This window comes from Meleagris gallopavo, chromosome 1 (assembly GCF_905368555.1).
Source record: "Meleagris gallopavo chromosome 1, MGAL_WU_HG_1.1, whole genome shotgun sequence".
In the NCBI taxonomy this organism is placed as follows: domain Eukaryota; kingdom Metazoa; phylum Chordata; class Aves; order Galliformes; family Phasianidae; genus Meleagris; species Meleagris gallopavo.
Window position 1 is genome coordinate 70,140,031 of NC_139404.1, and position 15,633 is coordinate 70,155,663.

Sequence of the window (15,633 nt, forward strand, 5' to 3'; positions counted from 1 at the left end):
CACACACTTCCCCATCCATCCCTCCTGCTTTCTCGAATACCTTTCTTCCAGCCTCATTGTTGTGCAAGTTCATCAGCCTTCGTGCATTCTTTTTGATTTCTCGGGCATCAACAAACCTCCGGGAGAACTCAATGCCGTATCTGATATCCGCAGAGCAGCCTCCCCACTTCCAGCCCTCCTCCTGGTTGTAGTAGCCCTGTTTCTCTCGGTCACAGCCACAATTGCTGAGGTTGCCCTGGCTGCAGGCGGCCGTGACAGCGTGTGCAACCCCGGCAGCAGTAATGGCATAGGTGAAGGCAGCTTCCCTGCTTCCTGTGGAGAGAAGCCAAAAGCTGATGGTTTGCAGAAAGGCACCACTTACTAAAGAAAGTACACACATTATGTATAGCAATGGTGTCAGGTAAGAATGTGAGGTGGACATTACTAGCATATGCATCTCATTCTGGCAGAATTACGTACGTATTTTAAATGCTTGACTCAGGTAGGTCTCATTGCCCCAGTACACACCAGCTACATGACAGTCCCATCTAACCCCCTGCACCATAGGGGAATTTTGCAGTGAATCTGCTGGTGACAAGGTGAAGCAACATAGTTTGTTTTCACACAATTTCATCAGGTTTGCAAACTGAACTGCATGTATTTCAGGCAAATAATAGGTGAGTTGCAATGCTCACTGAAAAACAGTTCTAACGGTTGGTACTGCCTGGAAAAAGTGTACAGACAGCTTAAGAAATACCAGATCTTTCTGGGTGTGTGAGATGGCTAGGATACAAGTGAGGAAGATTATTGGTGCACCTTTATAAACTCTCCAGTAATGTCTATTACTGATGCTGATGGTGAAATTTGGCAAGAGTTGCTTACAGGGTGAAGAGCTCCATGACTTTTGTTTCCCTTCAAGGTAAAGTAAAGATGGCCTCTTTCCTTTACTGACTTCTCTTACATATGAGAAGTCTTGCATTGTGGCTTTGGGCAGCCTGGTCTAGTGGTTGGTGACCCTGCCCACAGCAGGGGGGTTGAAATTAGATGATCTTTGAGGTCCTTTTCAACCCAGGCCATTCTATGATTTTATGATTCTATGACTTTTACTGTGAGTTTTTCCAGTCCCACCCTGACTCAGAACTCTGCTTTACCTTTGTGAGTGGTCATACTGGGCAGTGGAAATATCAGAGCAGCATTCTTTTCTCTCTGGAACAAGTGAGTTGCTGCCATGGAGGGACAGCTTTGTTTTTATGTTCTTTTTTTTTTTTTTTTTTAAATACTGCCATTAATTTCCAAGATTCCACATTCCCCGCTCAGTGTTATAGCTTTAATATTGAGAATATTTAAAAGAATATGATAAGGAGCAAATAAATGTCATTTGTTGACTGAACACCAGTTGGGTGAGTTGCCTTTGGGATGCAGATGAACAAGGAGACACATAGCCAGAGCAATCAAAAGGGATGCAACAGCCCTTTCCTGCTCTCATGCAAGCCCACGCTCAGTCACTGACTTTATGTAGGGTTGGATCATGGCTCAGTGTGATCATGGCTCAGTGTGTTTTCTGTTCTTATTTATAATGTTTCTCTTCAAATTCCCCTCTCTGTGCTATCATCATTTTCCTCTGTGTGTTTATCTGGTGATAAACAGACAATCTTGTAATACCATTGCCAAAAGAATAACTGTAAAGAATTTGCAGAAAGTTGCTGAAATGTTTTAATGACCACACACAGAGCTTTAGGATGGTTAAATGATTGGGGAGGAAAAAAATTAAAAAAAAAAGGAATAAATTTTCAAGAGGATTAAAAAAACAGCATTAGAAACTATTTTTACTTTTTTGTTTTGGGATTCACATATATCATATGTGTTCGGGAATTATCTGTGCACAGCATTGTGTTTTTTGGTTTTTGGGTTTTTTTTTATGTTTTATGTGTCCTTTTTTTCAGATAGCTTCCTGAAAATTCACACTGTTTCAAGATAAAAGAGAGATCCTACATGAAGCAATCATAAACTGGATTTTGGCACCATTTACTTGTTTCTCCAAAGCAATAAAAAAGAAACTCCAGGTAAGAGAAAAACAAAAGGGTCTTGTGTCCTTCAGGTACCAGGAAGGTTAACCTGAGCTGTACAGTATTTGAGTGCATCACCCAACAGAAGGCCCGACTCTGCTCTCAAACACACAAGTGTTTTCTTGGGGTGTTGTTCTATGTGTGTAGTCTGGTTCAGTGGTTCCCAAACCATGGTCTGCAGAACACTGGTGGTCCAGGAGGCCATGGTAAAGGGTTTGCAGTTAATCCACAGAGCCATATTAAACACTGTTTTTAATAGTGTTTTCAATTAAAAGTTTGATGATAACGATGCCTGGTGGTCCACAAGAAATTCTGAGGGTTGATAGCAATCCAAAAAAGTTTGGGAACCTCTGTTCTAGTTCCTAGTTTGTTCTCTAAAAGCTCATATCAGTATTCACTCGTCTCTCACTCATCAGCCGAAGTCAAACCTGGGACACATATTTTAAAGTGTATCCTGTTGACTTGCAGGGTTTCTTTCTTTATTATCTCCTTTAAATATATAAATTCTTAATTTAGATTCTTTATTGTTAAACTGAAAGTTTGGAAATACGAGAAATAACAGGAATGACATTTATAGATAGGTTTTCTTTTCTCTTCAGGATGAAAGTTGGATCTCAAAGTCATGAAAATTTTTGAGCTCAGACACCTCTGAAACACATGTAGAAAAGCTTGTAAACAAGCAGAAGCATATTCCTGTCAAGGAACACCGTGGTGACGAGCTGCTTGTAAGCAGATTTACCAGGAGATTAGCTAGAGAGAGTTTTCTGATGTTTTATTTTTAAATTCAATGCATTCCACATGTAACCACAGTAGAAGATGCTATTTTGTAAAGGCACTGTATCTGTGACCTGTTCATGAGTTTTCACACAGCACTTCTTGTAATCAGTTTTGTAAAACTAAGGAATATTCTGTTTTTATCTTCCTTTCTTCCCCTCTGTTTTGTGATACCCCGATTACACTCAGGGACAGAGAAAAATATATTTCGTTCACCCACTTGAGAGCTACAGCAATAATGGAATTATCTCAAGTCAGAGGGTAAAAATGAATGAAAACCATATTGACTCTCTGAAGAGTGTATTCTTTGGTTTCAATGCAGCTCTAAAATAAGAAGGGCTCAGAAGTAAGAGGTGGCTTGAAAATCAGGCTCCTTTTGCAAGTCAAGGTGCCCTGCCAGGAATTAATACTTTGTGCTCTCTAGTTTTTTAACTAAAAAACATTCCAAAGCTTCCCTTGAACTTCAGGGTAAGCATTACCTCAGCAGCTCTTTAAAGCCTTCGGATCAGGACTGTCAGAAAATGCCAGTGGAGAAGAGAGGGGAATTGCTGTCTGCTGTACGCAACTTTCCATTAGCATGTCATCATTTGGAGTCAGTTTTAAGCAAGTCCTTTCTAGACAGCTAAAACAATTTAAGTAATGACTGCTGTGTTATTTTAATGGAGGAAGATAATTTCACTTTATGAAATTTTCTGACATTTCAAAAATATTCTGATTCAATAATAAAGCAATTAATAATTTCCAAAAATTCTTAGGAAAAGGTGAAATGAACAGCAGAAGATCTAGGGTTCTTACTCAGTTTTGAAGCTAGATTTTTGTTTGTTTCTTTTCTGAAAAACATCCTGATCACCTAGTTATTTGGCAACATACATCCTCACTAACTGTGTTGCAGAAGAAAACTTACTTGTTTAACTTTTCAATGTTTTCTTTTACATAGATGATAATAATTCCATTAAGATCTTATATTAGTGGAAAAGACACTGTGTTGGCTTTTATTGTGACCTCTGGATTCCTACATTTCTCTATTAGAAATGTCTGCTTTGGTGTCAAAGAAGATAATTCTGATTTAATTCCTAAATCATAGGAGAGTAAACAGAAACCTATTAACTCCTGTAGAAGATAATCAATCGTACTGACTGAAATGATGACTATTATCTTTGGTAATGGTGCTGAAAGACACTCCTTACAATCTGCTGTCATGAAAGAAGTCTTGTCTGTGATCTGTTGATTTAAGCATTCTTACTGTGGGTTGTAATTAAAAAGTGTTCTATTACCCATTAATGTAGATAATTTCTGCTCAGTCCGATATTGGATCGTTGCTTCCTACAATGAGCAATTTCTGGCAGATAGGATGAGAGGAGCCTATTTATCCATTGTTGGAGTTCTGGAGCAGCCTATACTTTAGTCCTAGTTTAGATGTCATCTCTAACTAACTTTTAGGCTGCTAACTGAGCACTACACTTAGTGTGCTCTGATGTGGAAATTACTACAAGTTCTATAATTGCTATAGTTTACTGTGTTCTAATATGCATATATTCAGCATGTAACCACAATCAGCTGAGAATCTTGTATGCTAAATTTTGACCATTTGACTGTATTTGAATGTACAGCATTACAGATTTAACTGTTTCATAGTTAGTAGCAAGGCATTTATTTCTCAGAGTAGCTAGTTGAGACTATTACTATTCCACACATCATTCAGAAATGTCTTCTCTCAGCAGCTAGATGAATAAAATTGCTAATGAATGTAAACTAGTAGAACTCAAATTTAAATCAAAAGATTAGACTATGGAATATAAACTGTTTATACATTAATTTGCTAAATCTTCTATTAACAATGATAGAAAAAAAATTATACAATATTATTAAAAAAAACCAAGTTCCTAATATGTTTACTTAATCTCTAAACACCAGAGGATCTTGGATTATAAATCAACCATGTAATGAATATTAATGGTAAAAAGAAATGAACCATGGCAGGTTGGACTTTTTGCCAAACCTGTTATTTTTGACAAGTCTTATTCTGCGAGTGAAAGCTGAAGACGCATTCAGTCACTTTCTTTTTTTTTTGAAAAAGACAATAGATACTTCTGGTTGAGTAAATTAAAACTCAAACCATTGCCCTCCCCAAATAGGGCTGGATGAATACATTTGTAGATGAGCTTAGTTCCTTCATAATTTTGGTTTTTCTTACTCAACACACACTTTAGCAATTCTCAAAAAAAACAGTACAGGCTCTTTTCTTTGGTTTGATATGCATTAATACAAGTCAGTGGGAGTTTTCTGAAGCAGATCCTTTCTCTATTTGCATTTTCAGTTAAGTAATTAAGGACTTCAAGGTTAGCAATCTAAAAGCAAGGATTGATATGATTTCTTTAAGCTTCTAATTTACTATTCCCAATGCTGTATGTAAGAAGTCAGAAATACTGAAATCAGACTGTGCAAATAGAAGAAATGCAATTGAAAAGTAGGGCTTGCAGGAGCCTCAGGGGAATCCCTAGTCCATCCCTCAACCCTCTTGTAGGTTAATAATTCAGGTGCCCTTCACAACTGCTTTTTATTTACCCTTCATTGTGGAGATTTGACAATCTATTCCAGAGCTTTGAGACACACAGTGCTAAACATTTTACTAATATCAATCTGAAACTGTATTTCTGAGTACAAACTGTTTCTTACTGTACAGATGCAAACAAACTGATTGTTTTCTTCTTCTTGTAACAGCCTTTAAACATTTAAAGACTTCCACATCCTTTTTAAACTTGTTCCGTTAGTCCCTGTAGAACAGTTTCAAGAGCGGTAATCACTTCTGCAGCTCTCTCTGGACTCTCCCATTCAGCTAATGCCTTGTGCTGCCATGTTAGAGACAGGACAGGGTGCCCAGCTGAGGCCTTGTCCACTTAGCGTTAGAGCAGAAGTAGCATCTCACATGCTGCCTCCCAGTTTACATGTGTTTTCACGGAAGCAGGACATTTTTGACTCTTAATCAGTTTGAGGTCTCATTGTATTGCAGATACTATCGCAACAGATATTTCTTGCATTTGTGCAAGTGTTTATTCCCACATACAAATCTTTACCTTTCTGCTTTGCCTCCTCTATATCTTTTCTTTTGTTTTCTTCTTTTTCAGACTTTTTTTTTTTTAAATCATTTTCCATTTTGACTCAAAATTCCTCCAATATCGTTGCAATCTGTATTTAATTTGTAAGTCCAATGAGCACAGCTTATTCCCTTGGTAAAGCCAAGAGTGTAAAATCAACTATTACCAGAACCAGCATAAATCACAAAGGAAACTCAAAAAGTATATCCAAGTACGCTCCAAGTAAATTTCCAGATAACATGTACCTGGTCAGTCAGTTTCCTTAATTTTCTTATGAGAATATAATATAAAGCATTGTCAAAATCTTCATTTAAGTCCTAGATATATGGTATATACTGGCTCCTCTCAGCCTCTGAGGCCCTAGATGGCAAAAGAAGGATATTAGATTGGTTTAACATGATTTGTTTTTGACAGATTCTTGTAGACTGTTATTCATCTCCTTGTTTTCAGTTATAAGATTACAAATGAGTTTTTGTTCCCATATCTTTTTCATTCTCTGAAGTCAAGCTGATTGGTCCTCTGATTCCTTTTTTTTTCCATCTTTTAGACAAAGATGATATATTTGCCTTTTCAACTTTTCTTAATGAGATTTCTCAGCAAATTTTCATTTCTAATGGCTGCCAGGACTAATGGTTCTACAATGAACTTGACAAATATTCTGAGATGAGGAAAAGCTAACAAGAATGCACTCAACCTGGGTAGATAGTCCTTCCATCTAGTGCTAATATTATATTCTTCTGTAGATTACAATAGTTCTATAACCTTCTGCTCAACACTGACACTCTTAGAAAAGGTTGATGCAAGACCTTCTTGGCCTTCTTGACATTATCCTTGATGGACCATCTTTTTTCTTCATCTTCCACTCAATGACAAAATACTGACTGAATGGTGGTTCTGTAGTCTGTTGTAAAAAAAAAAAAAAACAGTCATCCGTGGTCATGAGGATTGCCTTACAGTGTCTGCACTCAGAAGTGCTCCTGAATTAGGAACCTGATGCAGACTGAATAACTGCTGGTCTGGCAGGTCTTTCTGATCTAATCTGATGAAGTTCTTTGAAAGTCATATTAGTTAATGATTTCTTTCCAATGTTTGTTCCCAATTTCCTACTTAACACTTTTATTTTCTATTACAATCTAATTAAAATTGTATTATTTAGTACTGCTTCATCCAGATAGGTCTGTTTAACTTGACCAGAAGCAGAGCAGTTGCAAATAATTTCAGTACCTTCTTTATAGACTGCTCATGATGTCTATTTCAGACTATTCTTGAGTGGGACAGAAGACAAATTGTGCAGATTTCAAAGCAGAGAATGTGCAATGCTATGACATAATGTTTTGTTTAGAGATTCTCCTGTTGTTCAGCATTTTAAATTCTAGATTCCTACTACGTCATTATGGAGCCGCCATAATTTTGGTCATTTGTTTACAATCACACTGTCGACTGGATTGTTTTCTATTGTTCATGGGTGTTTGTCAAATTTTCTTTCTTACATGAGCCAGATTTATTTCACACTTGCCTTTTTGCAGCTCATTGCTGTCACTATTTATATAGTTTTGGAAGAACGTTGAAAGAAGTTATTTGCTATGCCTCTGCTTTTCAGATTTTTTTCAAACATTTTCCACTCTCATGGCTATTTTCTAAAGGCTCAGTGGTACTTTCCACAGTGGATTCCATAATGAGGCTTCCATTTACCGGATTTTTTTTGCTTAATTTGCCCCCTAATCATATTCAGTTAGCTCCTGATAACCATAAACAATAGTCAGCATTTCTGATCTAACATGAGCATAGTTCTGTTGTGCATTTGACTGTCTTTTGCAGTATGCTCCTTGGAATTTTCTGGGACAGCTCCTGAGAATTCAGTAACCTAGTTTTGATCTTTGCGTTGACAGTGTTTGAAAGTGCTCAGAGAAAAAGGGAATTCTAGGCTCTCTCCTGTTTGTTTGTTGAAGCAAACATCTCTTAGTAACTCAGATCTAACAGTCTTTATCTCATTCTTAAAGAAAATAGGAACATCAAGTTTTGATCCAAAAGTACCACTACTTGTTCTCATCAAGGTTTTATCAAAACATGGTACTGAACACTCATTGAAAGAATGCACAAGAGCATAGCTTGAGAAATAATACAGTGCATGAACTGTGAGGGGGTAGCTTCCAGATACACTGTACCATTGAGAAAAGCCTGTGCAGTGTCACAGCCGACTGTGTTTTCACAATGCTACTGCTAATACAGTCAAAGTACTATGTGGGATGCAATAGCTGGAGCAGAGGGATGGTCTCCTGCTTGTGTTCTGTTCTGGAACTACTGAAGTTTCATTGTGGAATTTAATGATTCCCTGCTGAATGTTTGGTGTTTTTACTTTTCAGTGATGACTAGCGGTTTGATATATCCTAATATGTGAACACTCAGCTGGAGGCATCTTGTAGTACACTGGTTTATTTAAAGTTCTTTGCAACCATTGTCAGAAAGCATGGAATCCTGAAGGCATGGGAAAGAAACTAGGTCTGAATGCTAATATCCTGAAATGAGATGGGGCCACGCACACCCACATGCTTTTATAATAATTGAATTGTGTTGGTCTGTTCATGGTAACAGTTCTTCTGCATAGAATTTACCTATGTACTATCCCTTTATTGAAAGATATTTCACAGGGAGAAATAAAAGTACCAGTTAAGAAAGAGGAAAGGGAGGCTATATGTTTTTTTTAGGGCATACATTTTTTTAGTTTTGCTCTTGAGAGTGCACTACAAAATCACCTCATACAGGATAGATCTGTGTGGTGCTCAGCAAGGAAAGGGTTGAACACTAGAATTTTAAGAAATAGAAAATGTTTTTGCCACTATAATCATCATAAATAATAAATAAATAACAGAGGGAAAAAAAAAAACAAACCCTCCACTCTGAACCAGTCAGGCAAATGGAAGATAGTCCAAAATCACAGATTTTCACGTGTGAATTTTATGGACTTGAGCCTTTAGAAATGAAGCTGTTCACAAGAGAAGTTCTCCTTGGGTATCTAGACTAAGTGATACTCAGCTACAATTTGTGTTAGACACAAATCTTTTTATGCAAGAGGTAGGCTCTGACTTAAAAAGTGTGTCTTTCCGCTATATAGACCTCTTTTACAGGGGAACAAGGGGGTTAAGGCATTTTTTCACACGGCAGAAGGACTTGCAAGAGAATAAGCTGTCCTCTGGTTGGGTTTTCTTTGTGCTGAGGCTATGAAAGAAGTCAGCAGTAGACTTCTCATCTAACATCTGAAATGTAAGTCAGACTTTTGAATGCAGAGGTATTCCCTAGGAATGGGATTTCTCTGCAGAGCCATGAGGGGATTTGGACACAGCAACACTTGGCATCACCCAGCCTACCTGCAATGCAGAAGCACTTACAACATGCTTCTAACACCCTATATTCATGCTTCCTCGCACACCATAGTTGCAGAGAGTTAGATACATAGCCTTTCCTTAATTTTCACTTGACCAAACTACTAATTTCAGTTTCTTGTCAGAGTTTTTGCTGAGCTACATTTGCTTCTATTTCAGAGAGATGCTAAATGCCTTCATGTCTCTGTTTGGTGTTAATGACATTTCTTGACTACCACTACAATACCTGCAATTTTAAGCAGGATTTCAATCACTGGCCTCTTATATGTATCAGCATAAACAGCTATGTTTTGTAGAGATGAGATCCCAGCATTTTCAGTATACAGTTAATTACATCTATAGCACAAGAGCTAGATATTTAGAGTAAATCTGAAACAGAAAGTTGACTTTAAAGCCTCTCTTTTAAATGCTCTGACACCCATTATTTTCCACGTGGTCTGGATGAAAATCAAACATTACCAAGTATTGAAAGAGTTAGATGTGAAAAAACAAGACTTCCAGAAGTAGTCAAGCTAGATGGGGGAGCCCCAAAACTGTGAGTAAAATATTCATACAAAGGGACAAAGTCTGAACTTATCCTATCAGAGAGGTAAGTCACATTTCCCTGTACTGTGAGCCTTTCAAACTATGCTGGCAACAGACATCCAGCTGTAATTGCTGAAGGCATATGGTAGTTTAAGTAAAGGGAGTCCCACCCTATTATCCTGTTCTATATTCTGACTGAGGAAAGAAAGTTTTTATTACATTAAAAACTAGAAGATGACCTTATTTATCCAGCTAATTAAGATAAAAGTATTCTACTGAATAAAATATAACTTCTTCTAGTATGTTTTTCTAGTTTTTCAGATTATATCAAGCACAAAATTAGAATGATCCTATGTGAAATAAAGTAATAAAGCTAATTCCATGTACTCATGACATTTGTAAAGTCAGGTTTATGAAGTGTCTTTTTTTAAACTGAATAATATACACAAGGCATCTACTTGATCTAGCCAGGATACAAATAAATATTTAGATAAAATATTTATCTTACTTCCATTATGAATCTACAGAGATATTATAAAGGGGCAATATCTTCTAGATATTTTGCATAGAATATCAAGAACTTCATGGGCAAAGACCATTCCTATTCTTGGCAAAAAAAAAGAAAAAAAGGAAAAGAAAAAGAAAAAGAAAAAGAAAAAGAAAAAGAAAAAGAAAAAGAAAAAGAAAAAGAAAAAGAAAAAGAAAAAGAAAAAGAAAAAGAAAAAGAAAAAGAAAAAGAAAAAAGAAAGAGAAAAAGAAAAAGAAAGAGAAAGAGAAAAAGAAAAAGAAAAAGAGAAAAAGAAAAAGAAAAAGAAGAAAAGTGTACAAAAGAATGAGCTAAAGAATGAGCTAAAATGTTGCGCTTTTTTTTTGCTTTTTTTTTTTTTTTTTCTATAAAAGTCCACACGGGAACATAACAGAGAGGCTCTTGTGTTTGCTGGGCAGTGCCGTCAATTTTCTGGAGGGTAATTCTGCATGTTATTCCTAAAGATTGTTCTGCAAATCATATGTTTTTAGTGGTCTGGTTTTTGATGTCTTACAGGACACCCCAGAGGACCGACTATGACATGCTATGTCAGATTTCACAAGCATATCTCTATGTGAGCTCTATCGCTGATTACTCACCACTCCGCCCTCAGCTGAGTAGGCTTTAGTGTTTTTTTCCAGAGCATTCTTGGCAAAACAAGGTTTGGCATGGGAGACATAGTGTCTCTGTGTGACTGTTCAGGATGACACCACTGCCCTGATATCATTCATGGTAGAAGAAGAAGCAGGCCTCACTGGCTTTACCTTACAGTCTAGGTCAAGCCAGCCCTTCCTTTGTGACAGCAGAAGAGAAGCTGATTAGTATGAGCCTGCCTTCTGCTCTGCTAATTCTGCTGTAAAGACCACATCTTCCAGGTATAGGGGAAATAGCTGGGCAGCAACCCCAGAAATCACTTCTGCTCCCTGCCAGAGCACAGATTTTGTGGAAAGCAAATAAGAAAGTTCTGGTGAATGGGGCTGAATTCAAAGTTGCATTCAAATTTTCTTAAAGGTCTTCTAAACACTCTTACACTGCCAGTTCAAGTTTGGCTTGCCTGACAATCTTTCTGAGAGGAAAAAGAGATTCAAGTGATGATGTCTACTCTTCATGGTGTTTTTAGGGTCTTTGCCTGGTACTCATTTGTAACCTCAGCGAACAAGATGCAGCACAAATCACACATATGAAAGAGATTTAAAAGAATAAAGAGCTCAGAGGGTTTTGGATTAAACACACAGAGTTCAGATACTTGTCCAAACCTCTCTGGTTTGCAAAATAAGCCTGGAAGCATTGCAAAGCAAAGACTTTTTTTCAGCTCTGGAGCTGCTGGTCCTGAGAGTGGGTCAGCAAGTGACAAGATTCACAAAAACAGTGAGTGATTACACTGATCTTCTTAGGCCTCATGAAAGATACTGAATTGCTGTTTAATCTAAACCTGTCAGGCTATCTTATCTATTAGATCAGTGATTGATATTTATTATTTGCATTGTGCTAAGATCAGAAAGCTAAGCCTGTGTTTTGCCAAGTACTGTGCGAGTTCACCCTAAGATACTAGTTCAAACCTGCAAGAGTTTGCACAGAAGGGTTTGAAAAACACATGGATGGAAGCCCTGTGAGTTAACTGCCCCTTCAGCTGAAAAATCAAAACTCTATGAGAATAAAGAGATCAAAATTCTTGCCCACAAGGAGTTTCTATTGTTTTTAGGCACAATACCCTAGAACTAAAGGATGAGTTTTACACAGAGATCCAAAGCAAAATCTGTAGGTTCTTGAGGTACTCCAGTTTCAGAGCAGAATCTGGGCTTTGTGATCAGGAAAGAAGACACAACACTCTTCCAGAAGAATGAATACAAGGGTATTCAAATAGATTGATAGGGACATAATCTTTTAGGCATGCTTACATTAAAACATAAAAATAAAAAAAAACTTCAGAAAAACACTAACAAGTGTCTCTACTGCAAATTTACCATTACAAGATTTGGGTCTCATTAAATAATTCACAGTCCTATGCTTTGAAGAATCTTGTTTGCAGATCTGAACTTTTTGAAACTGACCCCTATCTCCATGATGGGCCAAACCAAAAGCCAGATCTGAACACCACTGAACTCTGGGAAAGTTCAAATCTATCTTTTGTGGTTCAGGTTGCGCTCTAATTAAAATAGACCAGTTTGAAAGGCAAATGTCTGAAAACCAAACCAAAACAAATGTTTCACGTGAAAAATCTTGGATTAGGCTACATTGTACCAAGTCATATTTTTGCCTATCACATAATGTAATGTTTCTTTTTTCTATATAAAACATTCAGAGCAGACATTTTGAATTTAACTTTTGAGCAGTAATCATGGAAATACTTTGTGTTGTATGAAAACCCTCCAGAAGTCTTTCTACCTCTCAGATTTTAGGGTAGACTGCTGCCTTTCAGGCTTTCCATGGCCATCCTCAGTTGCACTGTAGTCTAGAATTCTTTAGAAATCATGTATTGCGTTCTCTGAATGAAGCTTATGCCTCATTGTGTCAGTAGTATGTGGAATATTGCTGGTAATCCCTGAAAGAAAACAATAAAGCAGTCCTGCAGAAACTTTGGTTGTGTAAGAGGACAGGGAAATCCTAGCTAACACTCCTGCTGAGTGCTTCTGTTTATACTGTAGTGTCTGTAAAAAAGAAACGTGGTTGATCAGTGGACAAGGGAAAAGCAAACAAAAGAAGGGAACTTACTTTCAGCATTGCTGAACTACAGAAATAAAAAAGATGGGAAAAACAAGGAGAAAAAGAAAGAAAAGGGGGTAAAATGTGTTCAAGCCACATTGCTAGTGTCAGGATGTCACTGTGCACCAGTAGCTAGAAAAAAGAGTCTTGGGCATGCATACAGTGAGCAAATCGTAAGTAACAGTTACTGGTCCAGTGGGATTAATTTCCTCTTTGTATAATGTTTCATGCATTTTATCTTTGGGAAATTGGATTTCAGACTTTTTGTAGACGACTACTTAAATCTTCCATACTTCCTTCTTGTTCAAATTAAGAAATCATGCCAGGCCTACTGCGATTCTCCAGTAAGGTCTCTGTTTCAGACCTGAACTTGCTTTCTATAAAAATGAATCCCTTCACTGACATATCTGTCCTTTGCTTCCTGTTTGGATAAGAAGACTTGAAGAGCAATTGTTTCTGATTGAAGATCCCAGGATACTTCAGAAATGTTTATGTCCCAGTGAGGTTAGTCCACATTAATTAAGGCTTTCAGTTCCCCTGAAATTAGTCATCTGTAGTCTCTAGACAGCAAGGTATGAAGTGACTTACCCAAGGTCACAAGAAAAGTATATGGCACAACTGGAAGGATCATCCAAATCCATTATCTCCTGGTCCTTGCTTTAACCATAAAATGATAGTTCTCACATTGCACTAGGAGCCACAGGGTATGTGAAAAATTATAGAAGGAGAATTTTATTGAGATTCTTTGGATGATGTCTTCCTCTCAGTTCGGGCAAAGAAAATGAAAAAAGATTTTATCCTTTCAGAACGAGTACTTATGTGATTAAAGAGTATTTAAATGTTTTCATTCTTTGCTCAGAGGAGATATTCTATTCAGACATTTCTGTTCTGGTCAAATTGTAATCAAAAGAACAACCATTCTAATTAATAATTTTCTAGGAATATATTAAATTATAATTATGGAATCCTTTAAGGCATAATAAAACAAGACTCATAATACTTTCTTTCAGGTTAATTTTGTAATGTTTGTGGAAGAGGATTGCCAGTAATCTACAAACAATTTCAAAATCTTCATAAATGCAAGAAGAAAAGTAGGATGGGAAGAGAAATCTACTCATGTCCTACACATGATAGTGTACTGATGTGATTCAGCCCATGGCTCTATCTGTTGCCAATGCTTTTAGCAAGCTGTGACCCTCTGAACTGCAGACTTTCCTCCTTGGGAGGATAGGAATGGGAAATAGTCTTCCCATTCCCATCTTAGTAGTTGGTCTCAGTGATTCTTATGAGTCCCTTCCAACTCAGTATATTCTATGATTCTATGATTTAGAGCAAGTCAAGTTGATGAATCACATGTTCTTGTGATGAAATATGGCAGAAAACACATGCTTATCAATTTCTGCTAATTCTTGAGTGTGGAATACCACAAATGCTTCAGAATGAGAAGTAGTCAGAGAATAAAAACGCAACACAGTTTATGAAAGTTCACTACTTTTGCTATTCAGTTAATAAATATTCCATGTGTTTTCGCATGGGATACTGGCATTGGCAGTTTTCCAAAATACTGATTTCTGCATCAAGACTATCCTTCAGAAATGCCCTGACTTCAACGTTCTACCAGCTACTTACCATTAATAATCAGAACTAGTCACACTTAACAAAATAGAATTGCACAGATGGTTTGTGCTGATCATTTCTGATTTTGGAGTCTGCTCATTGCCGTTTACCATTACCATTTTTTCCTGCTCCCCACTCATCCCTTTTCCTTTTCTTCGCCCTTTATGCACCTTCACAGATCTGCTACGCTTTTTTCCACTTCCTCATGCCCCTAGTGAAGCAGTTGAAAGGCTCCCACTGCAGAGACTGAAAACATACATCATATTAAATGTAACAGAAGGTCCATGTTTCAAACACATTCAGTTCATATCGCAACTGAGAATAAACAGCAGGGGAAGAAACTTGATGGGTTGCTGGAGGCTACCCTTTCTTGTGGAACATGTCTCTGTCACTTGCTAAATAGGTGCACCATCTGGTGGTAATTTTGGACTCACACTTGTTCTTAAATTTCCAAATAGCAGTGGTGGAGTATGAGCCTGTGGTTATAGCATTTTTCTGCCAGTATCTGCCTGAAAGCCATCAACTTAGACAACTTCCGCAGGTACTAATGGTAAATGAGTACCAATAATAACCAGGAGTTTAAATGAAGGTCATGTTTCCATGTCTGTTATATCAGGCAAGCAGGTATGACTTCATTGAGGACCACATGCTCTCTGAGAAATGTATGTGGAGAGAAGGCAGAATTACACAGACAGACCAAAATTAGACATAAAGAGGCTTGATACCTAATTAGGGAGTCTAAACTCCCAAGACAGTCAACTGGGACATCCACACAGTCATGCAGTCAAATTGAGATCCAAATCACCCTCTGGAAGTGCTTCTTTGACCATACAAGGAATACAGGCTGATTAGGTTCTCATCTTAGACATCTCATCCAAGTGCCTGAGCTATGAGGTGTGAGTCTGGGCCAAAAGAAAGAAGTGAGGAAGGGACTCCCCATTTTTCTGCCTCTGTTGTCTGAAGCCTGA

General features: G+C 37.4%; 2 protein-coding genes across 9 annotated transcripts in view; one reads left to right on the forward strand and one right to left on the reverse strand.

Moving 5' to 3' along the window:
- Positions 1-15,633, forward strand: part of LOC109368472 (uncharacterized) — a 119,862-nt gene that overhangs the window by 95,489 nt on the left and 8,740 nt on the right. Inside the window, exons 3-4 of one of the 3 annotated variants that reach the window (XR_014885560.1) lie at positions 1,923-2,042; positions 2,645-2,770. The gene's annotated coding sequence lies outside the window, so the exon portion shown is untranslated. Of the gene's footprint in view, positions 1-1,922; positions 2,043-2,644; positions 14,048-15,633 lie in introns of those variants that run through there. The other 2 variants (XR_014885561.1, XR_014885549.1) reach the window with 2 other exon arrangements.
- Positions 1-15,633, reverse strand: part of WNT7B (Wnt family member 7B) — a 94,393-nt gene that overhangs the window by 14,746 nt on the left and 64,014 nt on the right. For all 6 annotated transcript variants that reach the window (XM_003202528.4, XM_085233112.1, XM_085233127.1 and 3 more), the window contains one exon: positions 41-312. In XM_003202528.4, the coding sequence (XP_003202576.1) occupies positions 41-312 (272 nt within the window). The remainder of the gene's footprint in view (positions 1-40; positions 313-15,633) is intronic.